This window comes from Falco naumanni, chromosome 3, assembly GCF_017639655.2.
Source record: "Falco naumanni isolate bFalNau1 chromosome 3, bFalNau1.pat, whole genome shotgun sequence".
Lineage (NCBI taxonomy): Eukaryota > Metazoa > Chordata > Aves > Falconiformes > Falconidae > Falco > Falco naumanni.
In genome coordinates this window covers 18368566-18391610 of record NC_054056.1, presented here as the reverse complement: position 1 = coordinate 18391610, position 23045 = coordinate 18368566, and the positions used below count along the sequence as shown (strand labels likewise).

The window sequence follows — 23045 nt, the reverse complement described above, 5'->3', positions numbered from 1 at the left end:
CTTTTAGTGACTCATTTATCTTTACCAAAACTGGATGATGGCAGATTTTCAACAGTATGCACTCAGGACTAGGAACTAAATACATAAATTTAGTTAAATGGCTACATTAAACCTCTAAATCCCTGTCTATTTGAGAATATGGGGTCTTCAAATTGCAACCAGAAATTGTTGTTAGGTTATTGGATAAAAAGCTCATCTCCACACACTAAATATAGCACAGAACAACAATGGCAAGCAGGATGGGTCAGGATGGGTCGGGTGAAAAGTAAAGTCAGAACTCCGAATTTTAGGAAAGCAAACTTCCAGCTGTTCAAGGAGTTAGTCAATAGGACTACCTGGGAAACTGCTCTTAGGGACAGGGGAGCAGAACAGAGCGGACAGATCTTTAAGGATGCTGTAGGGTGCAAGAACTCTCGATCACCAGCTGTAAGAAAACAGGAAAGGAAGGCAAGAGACAAGCATGGGTAAGTCAAGACCTACTGGTCAAACTAAAGAGCAAGAAGGAAATGCACAGGCAGTGGAAGCAGGGACCAGGACCAGGTATCCTGAGAATAGTATAGGGACACTGCCCCGTTATGCAGAGGTGGGATCAGGAAGGCCAAGGTGCAGCTGGAGCTGAACTTAGCAAGAGATGCAAAAAAGATTAGCAAGAGCTTCTACAGATATGTCAGCCAGAAAAACAAGGTCAAAGAAAGTGTACTCCCCTGATGAACATGACTGGCAAACTGGTAACAATGGACAAGGAGAAGGCTGAGATACTCAACAAATTTTTTGCCTCAGTCTTCACTGGCAGTCTCTCTTCTCACACCTCTCGAGTGGATGGACCTCAAGGCAGGGACTGGGGGAGAAAAGTCCCTCCCACTGTAAGAGAAGAACAGGTTTGAGACCACCTGAGGGACCTGAACGTACATAAGTCTATGGGACCTGAAAAGACGCATCCCAGAGTCCTAAGGGAATTGGCTGATGTACTTGCCAAGCCACCTGAAAAGTCATGGCAGCCAGTTGAAGACCTGGTGACTGGAAAAAGGGAAACATTGCACCCATTTTTAAAAACAGTTGAAAGGAGGGCCCTGGGAACTACCGACCTGTCAGCCTCACCTCTGTGCCTGGGAAGGTGGTGGAACAGATCCTCCCATGCCAAGGCACATGGAGGACAAGTAGGTGATTCGAGACAGCCAGCATGACTTCACCAAGGGCAGGTCTTTCCTGGCCAGCCTAGTGGCCTTCTGCAGTGGAGTGACTACATCAATGGACAAGGGATGTAGTCTATGGATGTTGTCTATCTGGACTTCTGTAAGGTCTTTGACATGGTCCCCCACAACATCCTTCTCTCTGAACTGGAGATACGGATTTGATGGGCAGACTGTTCGGTGGATAAGGAATTGGCTGGATAGACACATCCAGGGAGTAGTGGTCAAACACTCAATGTCCGAATGGAGATCAGTGATGAGTAATGTCCCTCAGGGATCCACATTGGGACCAGTATTGTTTAGTATCTTCATCGGTGACGTAGATGGTGGGATTGAGTGCACCCTCACCAAATTTGCAGATGACACCAAGCTGGGGAAGAGAAGGCTCCGGGGACACTCACTGCAGCCTTCCAGCACGTAACGGGGGCTCACAGGAGAGACGGGACAGACTTTAGCAGGGGCTGTAGCGATAGGACAAGGGGGAATGGCTTTAAACTAGAAGACGGCAGATTCGGACTGGATGTGAGGAGGAAATCCTTGATGATGAGGGTGGTGGGGCACTGGCACAGGTTGCCCAGAGAGGCTGTGGGTGCTCCATCCCTGGGAACATCCAAGGCCAGCCTGGCCGGGGCTCTGAGCATCCCGATCCAGCTGAAGGTGTTCCTGCCCATGGCAGGGGGGCTGGGCTAGATGGCCTTGGAAGGTCCCTTCCTACACAAACCATTCTAACAATCTATGATTCTGTGAATTTTGCTTCCTCCTGTTTTTATTTTTTTAAATGAAGCACAAATAAATAGTGAAATTTGTCTGAATTCTATCACAGAATAAAATATGGGTGATTCTGATTCTGCATATTTTGTAAGATTGATGGTATGGCTTGTGACAGAAAATTCTGTCACAGAAACAGATAGTTGTATTCTAAACTGTGTAGGATAGGTGAGAGAATTGAAAATAATGTAGGACTAGCCCCATATTAAACATTAGCAGAATAGTCTCTACTATCATACCTTGTTTCATGTTAATCCATATTGCATTCATTTTTGCCCTTGAGAGCATGTTCTGATTTAAAGCTGTACCTGTCCTAATCTGTGCCTCAGCTGTACGGCAGGCACTCCTCTGGTGTCTCAGGCCAGCTTAGGCCTCACAAAGGGTGCGTTTGTGCCTGCGTGGCAAAGGAGAAAACTTGGGGGGGGGAAAAAAACAACGTGATTTTGGTTTGTGCTCTCTTGAGAGATCGCAAGTCTAGTTGCCATGCTGTACCACAAACCCCCGGTCGGTAGTGCAGCCAAACTCCACCCCAGCATGACATGGTCTTACAGCATTTATGACATTCTGGGTCATCCCAATGGTTGCCTTAAGATACTGAACTAAGGGTTTATAAGCTAGTTTTAGAATAGCTCATAAATTATTATTGTGCTTCTTAAGGCAAGTGTAGGTGCATGACTGTTTTCGAGGTTCACCCTGCACCCCTGCTGCCTCCGAGGCACTGAGGCGCCGCGGCGCCGGGGCTGGGCCACCCTGCTCCCCCCTCATGGCTGCAGGTGGGCGCCTCAACCTTACTCCCGCGCAGCAGCCGCCGAGCCGCGGCCCGCCGCCCCTGTGGGCCCCGGGCGCCTGGCTGGGGGGCTCCTGGCTGCGGGGCGGGCCGGGGGTCGCGCAGCCGGTGCCCCAGCGTAGGGGGGCTGCGGGCCGGCGGCGGGCCCGGGGAGCGCCAGGCCGTGGGAGGCGGCCGCCGCACCGCGCACCCGCTCTTTTGCACGGCGTTTACTTGCTCTGTCAACAACCGCAGCCCCGGGCCCAGGCGAGCCAGGGCCCGGCATGACGCTGGGGGCCGCCCTTCGGCCCCGGGGAGGGAGCGCGGGATGCGCGGAGCCGGCCCGGGCGCGGTCTCACCTGGCCCGCCACACCACGCCGCCAGCTGCCGACGAGGGAAGCGGCCCAGGGGCCGCCGCCCGCCGGCCTCACCTGCTGCCGGCACCGGGCAGCGAGCGGGGCGGAGCGGAGCGAGCAGGGCAGCGCCAGCCGCCGCAGCCATGTAAGGAGCGGAGGCGGCTGCGGCCCCGCGCTGAGCCATTACCTCAGGCTCCGCGGGGGGCGGGAGCGGCCGGAGCGGCGGCCAATGCCCGGGCGGCGGGGGCGGCGCCTGCCGGGGCGGCCGCGCCGGCTTGACAGGGGCTGCGGAGCGCAGCGGGGCCGAGCGAGCGGCGGTTAGGCGGAGGGACCTGCCGCCCCCGGAGCCGGCGGTGAGCGGGCACCTGTGGCGGGGCGCGCGGGGGTGGCGGCGCGCCGGTAGCTGATCCCAGCTGAGGAGGGTACGGGGGCTCTCGGTGCCGAAGGAGCGCCCGGGGGGGGAGGGTGGCGCCCGGCGGCGGTGCGCCGCCCGGCCCGGCCGCGCCGCCGTTGTGTAACGCGGGCGGGGGGCTGCGGACGAGGCGGCGGCTTGTCTCCGCTGGATTAACCCCCTGCTGCCCTCCCCCAGGAAAGGCCGGCGGGGAGGGAGGCCCGGTACGGAGCCGCTTCTCTCCGCCTGCCCCCCCTCCGCCTGCCCGTCGGTTCTCGCACCTCCGCGGCAGCGGAACGGTGGCGGGGCGGCCCCGCGCTCCTGCGGCCGCGCCCGGGGCGGCGGGGGAGGCCGCGCCGCCGTTGGCTATCGCCGGGAGGCGGCGGAGGAGCCGCCGCTGCGTGCCGCCGGGCGCAGCGGGTGGCCCCTCTCCCGGAGTCTGACAGGCGCAGCCGTTCGGTGCCAGACGCGCAGGTGTCAGCTGGAGGCTGCGGGCTCCGCCGCCCCCCGGCGCCCTGCGTGAGGCGGCCCCGGGCGCGGGGCTGCGGGGGGCGCGGGGCGAGGCGGAGCCCCCGGGCCGGCCCGGACTCGCCGGCGGCCCAGAGCGGCGGCGCCCCCCAGGTCCGCGTGGCGCCCCCGAGGGCCGAGCGCGTGCCGCGGGGCCGGTGAGCTGCGTGCGGCGCCGCGTGCCCGCGGGCGGGGCGGGGGTCGTCGCGCGCAGCGGGTGGCGCAGCTGCCGGGGCTGCCCGGGAGCGCGGAGGAGGGGCGGTGTCGCCCCCGGCGTGGAGCCGCGCTCACCGGCGCTGCGCGCTGGCGCCGTGCCCGGCCGTGCCCCGCAGCACCGCGCCTCGGGGGCCGCCCGGCCTCAGCCCGGCCGTGGAGCGCGGGGGCTGGGGGGTTCTCCCACCCGTACTGCGAGCGGGCGGAGGAAGAGCGGAGCGGCGCGTACGCGCTCCCGGAGTCTCGTACTTAAAATACCACGGGTGGCTATTTGGACGCGCGCGCTGTATTTACTTTGAGATGTCGGTGCTCGTTTTGCTAATCATTTAGTGATGAGCTGCTGCTTTTTCGAATTATGTTTTTCACACCGGCTCAACCTCGCTCCTCCCAGAGCCAAAATAAAAATAAAATGCTGTTTCGATTGCTCTTGTGCCTCTGTGGGTGACAGTCATAGGCCTTTAAATAGCCGGGCCCCGGTGATTGCTGCAGCGCGTGCCCGGCTCGGGAGCGGCCGCGCGGCTCCGGTGCAGATAATGTTCCCACAGGAGCCTCCTGCAGTGCTCGCGCTCGGCCCTCGTGAATGTAGGAACAGATCTTTATACAGGGAAGTACACATCCACCAAGTAGTTGTTTCTGTGCCCCATTTAATCTGTGGCTTGACTGTGGTGAAAAATAACATATTTTAATTTAGTTTTCGTGGTGGATATATTTATGCCAGCTACTTTCCCTAGGCAGCTGTATGATGCAAGTTATTTTTATTTATTGTACCTTGCAAAAAGAAGGCTCTTAAAGAGTGAGGCAGGCAGTTAATTTATGTTTAGTGTATTCACATTATAGGCAGAGGCAATTGTTCTTCGTGTATCTCGGAATGCTTTAAAGAATAAACCATATTTAAGCTTGGTAACTCGCTCTGAGATGATAAACTTAATATGTAAATTAAAATAATATCAATATATTTTTCTTGCTTGGCACACTTTGTGTAAAAGTCTTTGAGTGTGAGAATGTGACTGTATTCACAATCCTGTATCACTGTATGAAGAAAAATTTATAACAAGAACAGTCTTTCCTGTAGTCACTCAGTGATGTCATGTCCTTTCTATTTGTATGTGCATACTGCTTGCAGCCCTTGCATGAATGATACTCTTTTCAGCAAGCAACAGACAGGGGTTTGGGTTTTTTTCTCCCTCTAAAAAAACATTTTTATGCCATGTGTAACTGAAATTAAATGCAGGTGTATAATTTTAACCCCTAGTGTTTCTCTGCCATAGTGGCATGACTACTGTGGGCATAAATGCTTTTAGGTGCCTCTGCCAGTGGAAGAGAAATTAGTGGAAAAGAAACATTTTGCCCACTGTTTCTATTGCCATAGTGTCTAGGAGTTGTGATCAGGGACCTTAACTATATATGTTGGGTATAAAAACTTGGGCCTGGCCCTCAAAATATTGTGATCCAAAATACAGAACAAGATACTGTTAAATGATATATAAAAAAGGGAATGCAGCTGCTATTAAGAAGGATGCATTGGTACATGTGTGCATTATCTGGCTAGGTATTTTCTTTTTCTCATATGTTGGAGCAAAGGAAGTTGTAGAACTTAATGTAAGACTTGCACGGTTCTCTGAGGGAAGTTCTGATATCAAAGGGTGCTCTTAGGATATGTAAATGGTTTGGGGGAATTTTTAAGTGTATTTAGCTTCACTAAATGCTGAAACAAATTAAATTTAAAATAAACCAAACACCTACATTGACCCAATATAAAACATTTTATCTTCAAGCTACTTATTTTTTACCATAGTTTAAATTTAACACCATTTAAAAACATTTTGAAATGGAATTTTTGTTTAAAAAAATCAAAGTTATACAGGAAAAATCACATTGCTTTGCCTTTTCCCCAGTGTTATCTATAAATTGTTTTAGTTCTTCCTTCTTCTCATCTTCTTTATGTGCCCAAACCCACAAAAAATACATGGTAACAAATACAGCTTCAACAGAAAGAAATTTCTTGGTGAATACATCTTTCTGCCCATCCCAAATTGCCATACACAGAGGTACTGCAAGAATTTCCCATCACAATGTAGTCTGGTTATTGGAATATTTTGAAATAGTAGTGAAAGTAACTGTGCATTGAGAGGGTGTTATTGGTAAAATACTCCAATATAAATATGGTATTTAAGTTCACAGGGCCCGTACATGTGATACAGGATGAGTATGCGTAGCCTGGCCGGGTTTCAGGGAGCTTCTTCTGACTGGATGTTCACCTTAAACACTGATGGAGCAGAACAGACTGACTGTGCTGGTTGTTTTTCTTGCCTCACAGTGGTGTGTCCATCAAAGGAGAGGGAGATTTTTACTCTTTTGTTAGTTGTTATTTGTAGTGGGTGGGCAATTAAGATTCCCTTGTAGCGGAAGAAAACTGAACTGTGTCAGGACCCTAAGGCAGACGTGGAGAAGCCCAGGTTCTTACTCTTGCCAGTTGTCTTAAGATTCCCTCTTCCTTTTCTTTTCCTCCTGGTCTTTCCCCTGCCTCATAGTGTTCTGAGTGCGTGATACAAACTTACCTTCTCCATGTTAGAAAACCAAAAGTATACAGACCAAAGTTTCAATGTGTTATGGGGCAAGTGAAAAGAAAAATGAATCTGCAGTAGAACCATCTTAGATAATTTTATGAAGTTAATTCTTGCCTGGTTTGGCTGATCTCAAGAATATGCTTGTGTGTCAGTGTTCATGTATTGGAGTATTTGGCAAAGTGAGCACAGAAAAACTTCTTTTAAAAAAAAAAAGAAGTCAAGGATGTAACAGGTTTTGGTTGGATCTCTTAGGGATGCAGTCTTAGTTCAAACAAGTTCTTAAATGCACAGTTGAGGAGCGCTGTTCTGTTGGATCAGTGCTAAGGATTTTTTTGCGATGGAAATTCAAATGCTAAGAGGTCTTGCTCCCAAAAGTGTTCCTTCGTTGTTGATGAGACTGTTTATTTTTAGATTAAAACCAAATCTGTGTCTGCCTGTCTCATGTCATTTCACAATCAGAAGGACCAGTACCCAAACAGTTCATCTTGGTGAAGCTTATAGATGTGAAATAATTATTGATGATTTAGCAAGGGAAGTATTCCCTTCCTATTTTGTACTGAGCTGTGGGTGGTTGAAAAAAATCTGTACTTAAAGGTTAGTTTTGGGGGTTTTTTGATTCAGACAAAACTGAAGCACCAGACTTTTAAGAACATATAAGAGATCTTCAGGCAGTCTAATCTGACTCAAGTAGTATTTGCTTGACGTTAGTTACCTGAGACCAATAACATACACTTAGTCAAACGTCTCTGAAAGACAGATTTTTATCAACTGTATCTTCTGCATTAAAGGAAGTCTAATGTGCAGACATCAGGTTATGAGCAGCAATTCTTGGAAGTTACCTGTAGTATTTCCCATGGTTGATTGTCCCTCCCTAAGAAAGTCTTACTTTTAATTTGCGTTGGCGTAGCCTGAATTTTCAGCTGTTGAGGTTTTTGAGATCTTTGACAGTTAAGAGCCATTTAGTATGTGATGCAGTTTCTCTACAAAGGTGTTTGAATACCTACCTTGTGGAAGTGACTTTAATTGCCTAACAGATCACATTGGTGGCATTCTTTAAGTCTTACAGGTAAAACATCTCGTCTCATGATTTTATAGCTCTTATACCATCTCCAGTTCTTTGATCAGAGGTGATGCTTCATGACTATTAAATCTTACTTTCAAGGCCTATAAGTCTCGATTAGCTCATTTTTTCTTGAATCCAGTTCCATCCTTGTCAATAGTATTGCCATAGTTCTCTTGATATTTTTGCATATAGGTGGTTACAAAGCTCGCTGGCATTCAAAGTGATCTCCTTGCTGTATGGTCTCTGACCTCCTTTCATGGAGTGGTTCTTTATTGCTCGTGGCTTTTTCAGAAATATTTGGAAAGGTTCTATGGAAGTTCAGATTAGTGGTCTGCTGTGGATGCGGGTGGTGGGGAGGGTACAGTGTATAGTGATGAAGAAACGGGGCTGAGCAAACTCTACAATTGTAATGGTACAAGCCAGGGAACCTGTACTCAGCTAATCTCTGAAGTGATGATGATAGGCCTGGCATGTTATTTGGAGCTATAAATTAATTGTAAGATTAACTGCTGCAGAGAGCAGCTGTTGTCTACCAGTCTTTTTGGATGTGTGGTTCCCAAGTCTTTTTCTGATACACCGTGAAAAAGTACCTCGTCAAAACAGTTGAGGCTCCTCTTTTGTTGTGCTCTAATCAGTGTCATATTCACTTTATTCTGTGAAGGCTGTTCTAGGCACTGGCTTATATCCTTGCCTGTGTGTGTAATTGCAGAACAATTGTGTCCAGATTATTTCTTCATCTAACAATGATAGCAGCCTAGTGGAGCTCAGGTTGAATACTTAGTAAGTGGAATCCTCAAGTGGGATAGTTGCATAATGGGGAAAAAAAAGTGTGATAGGAGTTCACCAGTACATAAATGTGTGGTGGATACCTGTATTTATGATTCTGCCTTCACAGTTGAAACCTGGTGTGACGCAGTGGTATTACAGTATGTTGTAGAGTTAGTCAAGAGTTATTTCGTTAAAGAGTTTTTGTGTAGCTTTAAGTGTTGTCAAGTGAACGCATGCCTTTTGAAACAAAAAAGTTCTAATAGAACTATTGCTAATAAAGGTGTGTATATGTTTGTGTATAGGTGCTTCATTTATGGGTATATAAAGAGGTGGTATTTTATGAAGTAGTTCTTTGGAATGGAGGAATGTAATTTACTAACAGCTAAACTTACATTTGTATATAAATGATACAGTACCAGTAACTGTGTAGGCAGATAGCAATAGTTTTTAGAAATAGAACAGTAGAAGCCATTTGCCAGCACTCAAAATTGTGTTTGGTAATGTGTTTTCTAAGGTTGTTCTTTTAATGACACACGTAACTTCATCACAGTTTTGAAATAGTGTTTTGCTGAGGAGAGAAACTGGACAGCTAGACTAACCACCTTTTTTGTTACTCTGTGTGTCCTGCTGAAGGTCTTAACGTAGCTCTGTATGATCTAGCCAGCTTTGTCTGTGTCCATAACGCTGGGTGCATGTATATCGGTCAAGAGAACTCAAGGTTCAGCCATGCAGTTCCTCATAAAGCCTGTGAAAAGATTTAATTTTCTTTAAATAAGGGTTGGTTTAAATGTAAATAGAGTTGTTAGGTTTGCTTGGTCTGCAGTGTTCCTTGCTCATTTTCCTTCTGTTATATGCTAGGGAAAATGGATGGCACTCATGCGCTTGAGCACCACACGTGGAGAAATACATTCAAAGTACAACTCAAAAGAAAAATGCCTTAACTCTGGTTCCTACAGATAGCTCTGAAGGAGGCTTTAGGACCATTATCTAAAGCATTGCATCTTATTAGGAGGATGTTGCGTTTCTCCAGTTGTATATCCCTTCCTTCAGCTTGAATGTTTATCCAAAAATGTGGGAAAAAGATTCCATCTTCTGTGCTTTGTCTCTGCTGTTGTTATTTTGTATAAATAATTACAGACAAAATAAATGAGAATTCCTTTTAACTGCAATTCTGTAACATTTCTAAAAGAAGGGGAAGATAGATCGAGTACTAAAATAAAACAGATGCAGTCAGACAAATTTCAAATGCCTTGCACAGTTTGACAATGTTATGCATCCAGTTCACTCATAAAAATAGCACCTCTCGTGCTCGTTGAAAAGGTGCTTTCTTTTTTTGCTCAGATTGGCTAGAAGGTCTTAAGAAATTTTGGATGACAGCTATTTGTGGTGTAGTGAATAAGTTTTACCAACAGTGCAGAAACAGATTCTGATAAAGGTTACATGTTAAGCACTTGCATGCTTACTAACACTTGATGCGCAGGAATGATTAGCAGGAGAATGGAAGGTAAAACCGGGTAACAATTAATGTAAAACTACTAGGTTGTGTACCTGTGGGCAGAATTCTTTGTAGCATGCCTATTTTCTAAAAGCCAATAAATGAGCTTTCAGGTTTAAGACCATCTAAGAAATATCATTAGGAAGGCTGTTAGTTTGTCTGGGTTGAGGAGCTGAGAATGCATTGAGGCTTGAGTTGCAATGGTTGAGAGGCTGAGGCTAATGCATTTATAAGAGAATGGCACAGAAATATTACTGCTTATTGTGACATTAAAACAGAAGTAAAATTGTTAATGTTAACAATGTATGGTTCTTCAAATCTTTATGGAATACCAGATGTACCTCACCTTGCTGGCAGTGTTAACCGCATTGCAAGGGTCCACCATCTTTCTCCTTTCCCCCTACTCTGTTTCTGGTTCTCCATAAACTTGGTAGGTATCTGACTGCTGCTTTCTTGAGCATTCATTCATGTCTGATGTGATCACATACATGAGAGATACTGTCTGACAATGTAGAATCATATTTTCCTTGGCCAACTAAACAGATGCATAGATGCTTTTGCAGATGAATCTGTTATATTTTCCCACCCTTTGGAAGGTGAGGATGCCAGGAAGATCAGTTGGGTGCCATTTGCCCATGAACTGGGGAATTTTTTGATCTGAGTATCTGTTACAAAGAGCAAGAGTATTGGAAAGCCTGCATACTCGGCTTAAGGCCAGCAAGAAATGGAATAGAGTGCTTGAAAGAATATCTTTACTGTTTTTTTTAACCTGCTGGTGACATTTTGCAGATAGTAGAACAGTATCTTTGCTTATAAGTCTAGGGTTTGTGCTGTGGAGCACCTACTTGCCCTTCTCACTTAAGAGCTCATGGAGACAAAAGGTACAACAGAATTGCTGGGTGGCAAGGAGATTGCAGAAAGACTGTCTGGGCAATCTCTGGTTTGGATTATATCTTGGTGGATATTTAGGGCACAGTTAGCGTATCACCTCCACTCTGCCTTGTGGCCAAAGCTCTATGGTGTGACTGTAAGCAAAGCAGAACCTTGGACTCTGCATAAAAAGAACAGCAAAAAGAATTGCAAAATCAAGAATTCTTAGATTTTTGCTGCTTAGTTGCCTGGGGCATATGGTGGAAAGGGTTAAGAATTTAGGGAGGGGATCAGGACTAAGACTGAGAACTTGAGCAGATACTCCATTTTAGGGCTATTTTATCCAAGTTACTGTCTTTGGGCTCAAGATGAGGAATCTGGACTGCAGACTTTGGATTTTAGCTAGAGGATGACCCCGATGCTCAGTGTAAACATAACTTGGGGGTCTTTTTGGGGTTGTGTCGCAAATTGCAATGGAGCTAGGTTGCACCTGAGAAATAAGGCTGGCATATGCAAAGGTGAGCATTACAGGGAAGAGCAGATGTTACTGCATTGCAGCTGTGCCATGGTGCTATTGAATGGTTTCTTGAAATTTGTCAGTCTCGGCAGTTTCCTAAACAGAGGTCTGCTTGATGCTTGAATGCTTTCTGCCATTATAAAATTTGAACTGAAAGTGTTCCTTAGTTCACAGGACTTTCAGTATAGTTTTAGTCAATTCTTGGTTGGTAAATATGCTGAAGAATGAACAGTTTTAAAATAAGCTGCCTTTTCCATTACCTGAATTGTATCTGAGACTGCTGTAAGTATCGACTGTAGTGTTCTAGTCTTTTGGACAAATAGACTGTTATTAATTTCCATGCCAGTTAATGCTGCAAGAATACTTCCACTAAAAACTTGTTTTGTAATACTTGCAAATGAAAGCAATTTAATGTACATTGGGACAGAATATTCCTAGCATTCTAGGGGCAAGCTAAACAAGGCAGATGAGAAAGTACATGGTATAGTTCAAAAAGCTAGCTATTCACACTTTTGATAGTTTTCTGTTAATTTTTTAAAGCATTTTTTGATGTGATCATAAACCAGGTTAATATGTTTGCAGCTGGTGAGACTATATTTATATTTCCTTCATAGAGCCAGAGAACACTGGTTCTTCTGAGCGCTCCATACAGTCATGTACCTGCTTTGTGTGGCCCAATAATTAAAGCAGTGTGGAGTACGGGTCCTAGGGCCCTCATTATGCTCTGAACTCTGGCAGCAGAACAGACATGTTTCTCTGTCCTTCTGCTTTGGCTTCCCTGTCTGTGACATGGCAATGAGGCTAACTTCTGTTACAATCTGTGCTTCCTGAGCAGATTAGCCATGCACTAGTTCTCAGGGACAGGGAAGATGCTGCAGTGAATTCTGACCAGGTAGGACACATGGATATTCTGTAGAGTTGCATAAGCTGCAGAAGTTGTTGGCAAAAATACTCTGGGTTTTAGTAAGACTTCAGGTCTTCCTTGTTGGCGCTGAGAGATGGATTGCTTCTAAGAGCAATTCCCCCAAATCTAAATCAAAGCTGTACCAGAAATTTCTCCACTGCATTATATTGATACCTGGAGAGGATTTAGGTAAGTGAAAGAGTGAATTCGTCGAAATCTTTCAGTAGAGCTGACAGTTGGTCGGTACTGAGGCTTTGGGTTTGTTTACATGTACCTGGTGCAACTATAGAGAATCAGCAAGTGGAATTCACAGGAACAATAGCTGCTTGTCTCCCTCATTTTTGGGAGAATCCAGATTAATAGGTGGCTTTATTTGGGAGAGCTCTCCCAGCTGTCTGTCAGCAGACGAGTATGTTTTGTAGCTGCTGGCTGAAAGGAAGTTTGATGATATGAGAAAACTTTTTCTAATGGGTTAGGCATACGCTGAGAACACAGATCTACACTTCCAGTCTATTTTAGCATGGACTAGCCATGACCTCAGTCAGTTTGATCCCTAGCTTAATCTCTGTCTGCATAGATATGTCTCTGTGATGTGCTGTATTATTTACCTGTTGCAGAGTGGGAGAAGGGACAAGAACTGCTTTTTCATTATGCTAAAGGAGTATTACATGACACAGATTATAGCAGATCATAACACCTGGTTGCCTAAATATTTTATGGATTTCTGGAACTCCATTTTTTGGGGACAGTTCTTTCACAAAGCCTTCTGAATTCTGGCATCTGCTTATACCTCTTTCTTAGTTTTTGTGATGTGGACCTGCTAGGTTGGAGCCAGCAGTACTTGGAGAGGATGCGATGGGTGGCTAGTCCCACCTCCCTTCCCTCTGCCAGCTCTGGAAATGTAATATTATCTAATTGTGTGCATACTAGACTTTTTGGGTGGTGATGAAAGGTGTTTCTTTGGTTAACTGCAGTTGTTATAGTTGGTATCCTCACAGTTTAGGCTTTTGAACAGTGGCTTAATTTTATGTTACTGAATTTCAGAATTGGTACTTTAGAGTAGTCGCTTTCTTTTGTCACTTCCATCTATCACCCTGCTGTGGCCCCTCCACAAGTAACTGCTAATCTTTCCTTCTGGCAGAAGCCAGCAAGTGCCTGCTGATCCCTTTGTCTAAGGGAGAAAGGGTAAGGAAGACTCAAACCAGCATTTGATCTTGAATTTTTAGCAAACAAGTTATTCTGTACTTCTCTTTTAGAGATCATTTCTTTAACGTGGCATGATGTCCTTCCTCATCTCTAATAGCTAAAAAAAGTTAAAGGAGCTGACATCATTAAAAATCTGATGTCATATCCTGTGTTGTGCAATTCTTTACCTTCTGATATAGTATATTAATAAATATTCTCTTCAGAGTGTGTTCTTTCTAATGTTAAGAAACAAAAAATTAAGTTGAGGCTAGGTCAGTATTTTCATAAACAAGGTAGCTTCTTTTAGTAAATTTCACGCTATTACATGGGATTTTTAATAAGTAAACTGTAATTACGGTTCAACAAGAAAGAGTATCCATGACAATTTTTGGCAGCCACAGCAGAACCCTTAGTTTAATCTATCCTTGACCTTTAGTTGGTGAGGATTGCTTTGAAATTAGTCCACTTTGTGTACCAGATTTCATCATTCAAAACTGAAACCTTTTCTGTAGAGTGTATCCTATTCCCCCTGGCCCAGAAAAACTCAAAACAGCCCAATACAAAGTTCATTTATTGATGTCTGAGGGAACTAAGTCTGGAATTGAAGTGTCTTTCTCAAGGCCAAATATGTTCCTTTAAGAATTTTTCTTATGCCAAGTTTATAAACTTTTAACGTATTAGCAACTGAAAGTAAGCAAAAAATATTTTCAATCACTACAGCTATCATATTAAAGACAGTATAAGACAGCAGTACAGACGAAAAATGATGTAGTCCTTTTAAAAATCACACCATTTAGAAACTTGGAACCCTTTCAAGTGTGGGTTTCAGCTCATCATTTGAAATCATGACTTGCTTTTTAAAACCCAGTTGTGCTGTGCTGTGCAAAGTTGAGTTGTGGTTATGGGTGATGTGGGACTGGACAGAGTTGGCCAGCAAGGTGCTGATACTGGCTAAAGAAAGATTTTGTTCAGGGGAGACTTAAAGATGTAGACATGTAGTTATTTTTTCTAATTTCAGATGAGACAGAGCGGCACAGGCATTTTCTTACTTACAGTTTGTAAGCTGTGCAAGTGTCTCAAGGATGTTCACACGGAGCATAGCTTCTTGACAGAATTGCTAAGAGCAGGCAGAGGCTATCCCCAAAAATCTTGTGGAAGGTTTATTTGGCACAAGCTAAAATGGCAATGTGGTATGAGCTGCACACACCTCAGTATAACAGATCTTCACCTTTTGTCCTGTTACTTCTTCTGGAGGTAACTTCAGTTTTTAATGTCCTATACACACGTTATTCTTTTTGCTGATGTGTACTCTCCCTGCTTTCCCTTTCCACCAGTTAGTGTTAGCTTGGTAGATCTCTGGTTCTAATTTCCAGTTCTAGTAGATTTGAAATGGTGGAAGCTTGGAAGAGACTTCTGCTTTTGGAAGTCAGGCTGCCTCACAGACAGAGGTGGATCATAGATCTTCATGATCTGATTTTTTTTTTAATGTAATTCTTTTTTGCATAGATTGTGTCAACAGTGTTTTTGTTTTCTTCTTACATTTGCTCATCACTGTTTTGTTAGCAAAAGAATGCGTAGCCTGGTGAATCAGACATTTCAGACTGATGTAGGCACTATTTTGGTAAACATGTATGCATCTGTAATACTTGTAAATCTTAAGCTACTATTGTGGGTACTTATAGTTTGGAGTTTCAGTGTTGGCAGACTATCAGAAAAGTTTATTGAGGTAAAATTGCTGTTCTTTGGAGAGAGGCAGGGTGCAAAGGAAATGGAAATGGGAATTGGTGAATTTTTAAACTTTTTAATGAACTTCTGCATTTTCAAACTTTTTATCTCCCTCTGTGCTTTTCTTTTAATTTCAAGGTGCATCTAGAACTCTCAGGCAACAGTCAGTAAATTCCTGACATATTAACTTTAATTTAGCGTTTTGGTTATTTGGCTGGAATTTGTGCTGGCATTGTAAACAAAATGGAAGGATCTCCAGGCTTAAGATATAACAAGGTTTTTAAACATTTACTTGAATGTTTTCAAAATAGACAGTAGTGATTTGGCCATGCTGCATTTGCTCAAGTGTAAAGGATGAAGGTCCTTTAGTATAATTTTTATTAAAAGGTTGTTTCTAATCATGAAGCTTAGCAGTAACTGCTGCAGAGAAGGTAATTACAGTTAGTTCTGTTGCAGCTTGCAGGAAAGGGTATGCCTTGGCTACTCAAGTGACAGAGCTTAATCAATATCAGAAGAGGCAGAATTCTAGAATTGTTTCCATTGCTGAGGAGTTTGTATTGAAGTACAGTATATAAGCTAAAAGAGCTTTCTATCTGATGCGGAACTAAAATCTTAACTAGAAATACATACCAACCTTTGCATATTAGTTGCATACCATGTGTAGCTGTGACTTCAGAAGAGTGGATGAGGCAAGTATAGTGGGCTTTCCAGCCCTTACCTAGCATTTGCCCAACTTCTGATACCTTAAGCACCTCTTTATGGGTTAAAATTTCTAGCAGCACCACAGATGTGCGTCTGGGCTACAGTCTGTGTGTAGCTGTTGGGACAGGCACACAGAGCACCCTATCCCTAAGCTTTTCAGTGCCTCTTGCTTCTGCCAAGCTGAGTGGGTGAGCAAAAAGCAAAGGCTTCCGTGAGATGCTTCTGGCATGTTAGGGTTTTTTTCTTTATGAAGACACCTGAAAATAACTTGGTGTTCTGTTTCTCAGTTTATGGTTTCTTTTAAGAGGCAAACCTGTCCTACGTGAACATGGTAATCTGAAAGTTGTTCTCTGCAGTAATGACATCCCTTCTCAGTGCTCCTGCATCATGAATGTATTCATTCCAAATTAATTCCACAGCTACAGTTCTTTGGGCATAAACTTGAGAAATGGTTTTGTTAACAAGAGAGACTTGTCTAAGCATTTCTGAGGCTTCCTTACTTACTAGCCCTTACATTATATAACACAAGGGTTATAACATTAATATTTTTTGCTGCACTTTAAAAATACTTAATTTGTCAATGAATAAAAAAAATATTTAAACCCCACAGTCCAGAAAATGAAGTGCTGCTTATTTTTCCATCAGAAATAAAAGTAGGTAGTAATGCCTACAATGTAAAGGGAATACTTATATTCAGATCAGTAAAGTGACCGTGGTGATAGCCATTGAAAAAAGAAAAAATCACACACCCCCACAAATACCTAGATGCTCTCTTCTCTTGTTGGCTGATAATGGTGAAGTTAGGTTTGTGCCCCATTTTGGAATGTTCTTTCCCTGTCCTTTTTTTTTTTTTTTTTTTTAAATATGCTAGAATTTTTTTCTAGATGGGCAGAATTCCATAGTTCTATGTGTAGACTGTTGTTTGATGGTAGAGGGCACTGAGTTCTTGCTAGCTGTATAAACCACTTATTCTTCATAAGTTGTGACATGAATGTAGCCTGTAGCTTAACAGAAAGTGAACCTAGTGCAAATTAATGTACTGAGTTTACCCTCTTCTTTGCAGCACAAAAATGGCTGACAGTAAAGGAAAGATGACCAAACCTGCGAATAAGACTCCTCCAAAGTCTCCTTCGGACCCAGCAAAGGACCGAGCAGCAAAACGATTATCCTGTGATTCAAACAGCTCCCATGAGGGGGCTATGGCAGGAGAAATAAGTGCTCTGGAAGAGGCCTTTAGAAAATTTGCCATCCATGGTGATACAAGAGCCACAGGAAAAGAAATGCATGGGAAGAACTGGTCAAAGCTATGTAAGGACTGTCATGTGATAGATGGGAAAAACGTGACAATCACAGATGTTGACATTGTCTTCAGTAAAATCAAGTAAGTTCCTTTCTGCCATCATTTCCCTGTTTCCCCAACATGTTCTGTAGATATCATCTAAACTTACCTTCTGTTGCTTACAGATGTTGCAAGGCACTGTTTGTATTTGTCACAATTGGTCTCTTGTGTTCTTTTATGAAATTGTGTTGCTTTGTCTGAAAATACAGCTTTCAGCTTCTGTCATGCTGTCTTAAATGGACTTCAGTGTCACAGGTGTTACGCTGTATGAAGAGGTATGACGTGATTGGGACAAATGTGGGCTATTTCATGAAAAGTAATTTTTTTTTACCGCAGTAAATAATGTGAATGTTTCCTGAAGGATATCTGGATGAAGTCAGGATGTAGTTTCACATCTTGCCAAAACTTAGCCTCAGAAGAATGAGGCTAAGCTGGGACATGTACTAAAAGCCATTATTCTAATAGTCCTGGTGTCCAGCACACCACCTACTCATGTTTAAAGTGTTGTAGGGCCATGCCATACTGATGGCGAATTTGTGATGGAGACTGATGGCTGTGATTAATTGGTTAGGATTATCTCAGTGGACCTAGTTTATTCTTGTGAGCAGACTGGAGCTTTAGTTGAACTTTCTCCCCAGATTGAAAACCTAGGCAAGCGTGATCCAGAAAGTCATCAAATCCAAGGAAAGGCATTCAGCTGTTCCAGCATATTCTGTATGAAGCCCCAAATAATTGTTTTTGTTCTTGCTTGGTGGGTTGAACTGGATCGTTCTCACCTGCCACAGTATCTGATCTGATAGCCCTGTCCTCCCCACCCCACCGCTGTTCAATACCACAGTAACTGTTTAAAATGTCCCCCAACACAACCAGGAGTCAGACAAGCTTTAAGAAAGGTCCCTTAATTGTACTTGCAGCTTGTAGGAACATCTGTTTGGCTTGTGCTTTCAACTGCTCTGCTGTAATGCTGGGGAGGACAAGCAAACCTAGCTGCTGACAAGGGTAGTTTGGAAAACTGGCTACAAGCACTGACTCTTCAAGAGTGCATCAAAGCACAGAAAGGCAGAGGAGAAAAGGCCCTTGATCTCCAAAGGCTGTCCAGTGTAACATGCGCAGTTTGGATGACATTATGTATTTTATTTCTTTCTTTCTTTGTTACTTTTCTCCTTGGGGATTTTACTAGGCAATTTAAAACACTCTATATGCGTGCTCCAGCCCACTTGATCTTGTAATAATAATATTAATAAATATATTTAAAAATAATAACAAATAAAAATAAAATAACTTTCTCTTTGAGTCCCTACTTGTACGTTTTGGAAGCTGTGTTGCCAGAGTCAGGTATGCTGTCAGTGAACTAGTCATTTGAAATGGATGTTTAGGCGGTAGGGTTGTTTGTTTCTTTTTTGATCTATGATAGGCAATGCTGGCATTTATTTTCAATTTTTCTTCGGCTTTCATTGACTTAAAAATTTCTCTGTATCTGTCATCTGAGAAAAAAATCTTAGCGCTGCTTTCTCATGTTGGTATCTGGGCAAGTTAGTGGTAGGCCAGCGCAGTGGTACGGCATAAGCAGCTATGCAGCATTGGCAGGTACAAGGGAGTGTCGGTTCTGGTGCCTGAGGGGCAGGAGGAGTCCTGTCCTCTTCTCTGGAGGAGCTGTGAGAGGTGGGTACCCGTGGCCCCAGGGGAAGGGGAGGTGTCCCCTCGCAGCTGCTCAGCAGCCCCTCCTCAGCCCCGAGGTTCCGTCTCTGTGCCTGTTCAGCAGTTTCTCAGACCTTTCTCCCATGACCACTGTGAAGCGTTGCCATTTCTCTTGAAAGAACGTGCCATCTTTTCCTCTCTTTATCTGGTATTTAATAGTTCAGAAGAGAACTGCGTTAAATGCAAAAGCATCTTTATCTTAATTGTTTATTAATTACTTGCTTATTCCTCACCTCTGCGTGTACGTATAACGTGTTTTATCCATTCTTATCTTTTAAAATTATTATGTTTTTAAATTAATACCTCTTAAAAGGCAAGTGGGGAAACTTACAGTAGCTGAGACTTGCTGTCTTTATTAGGAAGGTCTGGTTTTCTTGTGCATGTTTTCGGTAGGTATACTTCCATGTTTCCTGACGTGTTGGGGTTTTTTTACATTTTTATTCTTGAGAGCATGTGTCAACAATTCCTTTTAGTCTCAATCACATTTATTTCACATCTAGTATTTTAAGTCTTAACAAAGGAAGATTTTAATGGCTGTAGTTACTCAAGTGTTAGTAATATGCTGTAACCTAGGAGGTTTATGCATAGGCTGAGTATACAGGGTTTCTCAAGCATGTTCATACAACTGCTTTTCCTTGCTTTCTCTTTTGCCTCACATTTAACCCTAAGCTAAAGGATAATGATAGATTTGATGATGCTTCAAAACAGGCATACTTGCAAAATAAACTTTTGCTCATTTCCATTTTGCAGGCAACTTCCTCCCAGCAGAGCACAAAGGTTTTTTGACAACCCAAGTTTTTCCCCATTTGTTGAAACTCTTAACTCCCCAGAATGCACAAGAGTGCTGCTTCCATGCCTAATACACCCATAAGCATAATAGGGGTTATGCTTATGTGTGTCAGAAGACTCTGTACTTTGGCTTTAGGTTCTTCAGCCAGTCGGCATCTCTCGAGATGGACTCTGGGACAGCCACAGTGGTTCAGTGAGGTGGGGCTGGTGGGTCTTGGCCATTGTAGTCTGGCCAGGGAGCTGGCCAAAGGTAAGAAGAGACATCTGTCAGATCCAGCTACAGTTGCTATCTAGCATTGCAGTAGGACTTGGGTTTTCTCTTGGGTCTGTTACTGGGAAGCCACTGTGTTTAGCAAGTTTTGCTTCTAGCCAGCTCTACCTACAGTTTATGACAATGGCACATGTTGTCCGAATGTTAGAAAATAATTAATCTAATAGAATTGTTCTTTGGATTATGAATTACTACATCTGTGTATAAAGCCCATGTTTGTCATCTTGCTAAATTTCCCAGCCTTCATTTATTGTTCTGCGATAGTTACTTGCAAAATAGGTAGGAACACAGCATTGCTGACAGTCAGGGTAAAGTAAGAGGGAAGTTAGTAACAGATATGTTTACCTAAGAGCTACTGAAAGATAGTGTTTTATTTTCTTGGATTGGTGACTTTCTCTACTGCAGGAGAGATTTTATCTGTTCTATCCTGAGAAGTAATGAGCATTTTTGTAGATTCAACACCCCTGTCCCCACCTCTGCCAAACCAGGTGAACAAAACTTCTGAAAGTTTTGAATAGTCCATGATAACTTCTTCAAAGCTGGAACTGTGTCAGTCTTCCAGAGATTAGTTCGTATAAGGTTGTTAAAAAAGCTGAGGAAATTCTGATGAACCTTTGTTACAAATAAGACAGTAAGTGTAGAATGCTGTTGTCCTTCTGCACGAGGATGTCAGGGCAGACTGAAGTGTAATTTGTCTATTTATCTTGCATAAAAAGTCCATTGAAGGCTTTCATATAAGTGCATTTGTATGTACTTCAGGACAAGAAGAATGAATGGTCTAATGCAGAAAATGCACAGTAGCAGGCATGAAAGAAGAACTGCTAGAATTGCATTCTTTGGTAAGAAAAGATAAAAACTGAGTGATCTCCCCCTTCTCCCCAAGTGTTTTTGTTTGTAGGTTCTTAAGGGTCTTGCAAATCCTTCCAGTTTGGTAGATTGAAATGTAAGATGTGTTAAGACATGATTTAATAGATGTCTTTTTCTTCTTTTTTTTTTCTTTTCTATTGTAAGAACTTCATATTTTCAGCTCGGAAAATCCAAGAAATTAAGCAGCATTGAATCTTGCAATGGAATTACTTGAAATGAAAAGCCAAAGTCCACTTGTGAGAGTAGTCACACGTATGCATATTTATAATTTGCACCACTACAGATCAGAGGAAAACCACTTACACTTTTGCCAAATATTTGGATTGCATTAATATAGTTGGGATAGACTGCCATTTCTGTAATAAGCAGAAAAGTAATTTTTAATTTTTTTGGTTATAAAAGCATACAATAAAGATACTCATGCAGTATAATTATCTTTTTGTGCATGTTGCAGCTGTAAAAGCAAGACGTGAAGAGGGAATTACAAAGTTTTGCAGTATCTTATGGGATTAAATCTATGAAAAAAGCAGCAAAACCGATAGAAGTGTACATAACTGTAAATGCAATTATGTAGTAGACTTTCCCTGCTGTATTTTGTAGTTTCACAGTCAAAACTTGTGATGTTGGACTCTTCTTCATATGTTCATTGGAGTGCATACAACAGTAACTATGGTTGCAGGGTAAATTTTTATTTCAAAGCTAGCTCCTTGCTTAAGGTAATGTAAAAATCTCTTTTGCTGATCGGTATCAGGATAGCTTTCTCTTTTTAAATGGCAAGAATGAAGCAACTCTTTCTCTGAAAAACCTGCTGATAAAATTGTTTTTTAAAAAAAGCCTGAAAATACTTTGTAGGAAGCAATTTTTTTCAACTGGTCCCTAAATTCTCTGCCATACTTGAAGACAAAGTCACAGACATGTTCTATGAGAAGGAAAGTTTTTATGAATGACTGTGACATTTTCATGACAGGACCAAGAACAGTATTTCACCACTTTTGTAATGATAACAACTTCAGTTTCCCTGTAGCTCAGGCTTCTGCTAAAATACCACATTTTCATATAAACAGCTTAGTAATATTTGATTGTTCCAAGGATTAATTTTTCACGTACTATCTGAACTTTATATAGATATCTTTCTTTTATATTTTGTAAATTAAGACTGGTAATGCAATCTGGGTCTACTGAATTTAGAGACCTACGATTTGTAGACATAGCAGTAGCATTTGAAAATGGATGGATTTCATGAAGAATGAGATTTTCGTGTGTGTCTTTTTAATGGCTGAAACAATTGCCTGCCTTCTTGGAAATTTTCCTCATTAATGACAATTTCTTTTATGTTACTCTTCCAGAGTTGCAGGAGTTGGTAGCCTGTGTGTCTCATATTGTGCTTGCAGAGTGCAAATATGGGTTTAGTGAATCTTGTTGCCTCGGAGAAAGCAAGCTCATTGGTGATACAGGAGAAGGGCATAGAAATGTTGTGTGTTTGGTATGAAAAGCAACATGTGGCTGCATTCTTTTTAATCCAGCAAGACAGTGAGACACAGCAGTCTAAGAACTTCAGGGGTTTTGTATTAAGGAAAGCAGAATACCCAAGAAGAATAGATGTTACTGATCTCTGACCAGCATTCTGGCATGTTGCCTTAGGAACTTAAATTTCTTTGTTTATTGGGGTCAACAACTGCTCTGGGAAATGTGATATGTTAGCTATGCCATACACATACTCCACTTGTTGTATGTAGTTAATATGGTAATAGTAATAGCCTTGATAGAAATGCCTCTGCTCTTATTTTAGAAGTGTTACCACTCAGCACTGCAAGAATATGGTTTAAGCACTGCCATAAAACTTCTAATTCTATGACATTATTAGACAGAAAAATAAAAATATTTCTGTTTACACTGGCATGTTGCTATGGTTGCAGGCAGGCCTGGGTGACGTCACACCTTGGATCCATTGTGAGCATTTATTTAGGTAGTTGTCTCCATGGAAACATTTGTTTGTTTTCATGTTACTATGTGTTAAATTTTAAACAAATTTTTGTGGTTCTATACTGGATTGTTAACTGAAGACTAGTTAATCTACAGAAGCTTTTTAAATAT

At 43.0% G+C, this 23045-nt stretch overlaps 1 protein-coding gene across 2 annotated transcripts in view; it reads left to right on the top strand.

Annotated features, from left to right (window-relative positions):
- The first annotated feature begins 3320 nt into the window (after nt 1-3320).
- The window catches only part of LOC121084904 (tubulin polymerization promoting protein), a 66929-nt gene continuing 47204 nt past the window's right edge, over nt 3321-23045 (top strand). The window contains exons 1-2 of one of the 2 annotated variants that reach the window (XM_040586957.1): nt 3321-3433; nt 17051-17368. In XM_040586957.1, the coding sequence (XP_040442891.1) occupies nt 17058-17368 (311 nt within the window). In that variant the 5' untranslated portion in view covers nt 3321-3433; nt 17051-17057. Of the gene's footprint in view, nt 3503-17050; nt 17369-23045 lie in introns of both variants that reach the window. The other variant, XM_040586958.1, reaches the window with a different exon arrangement.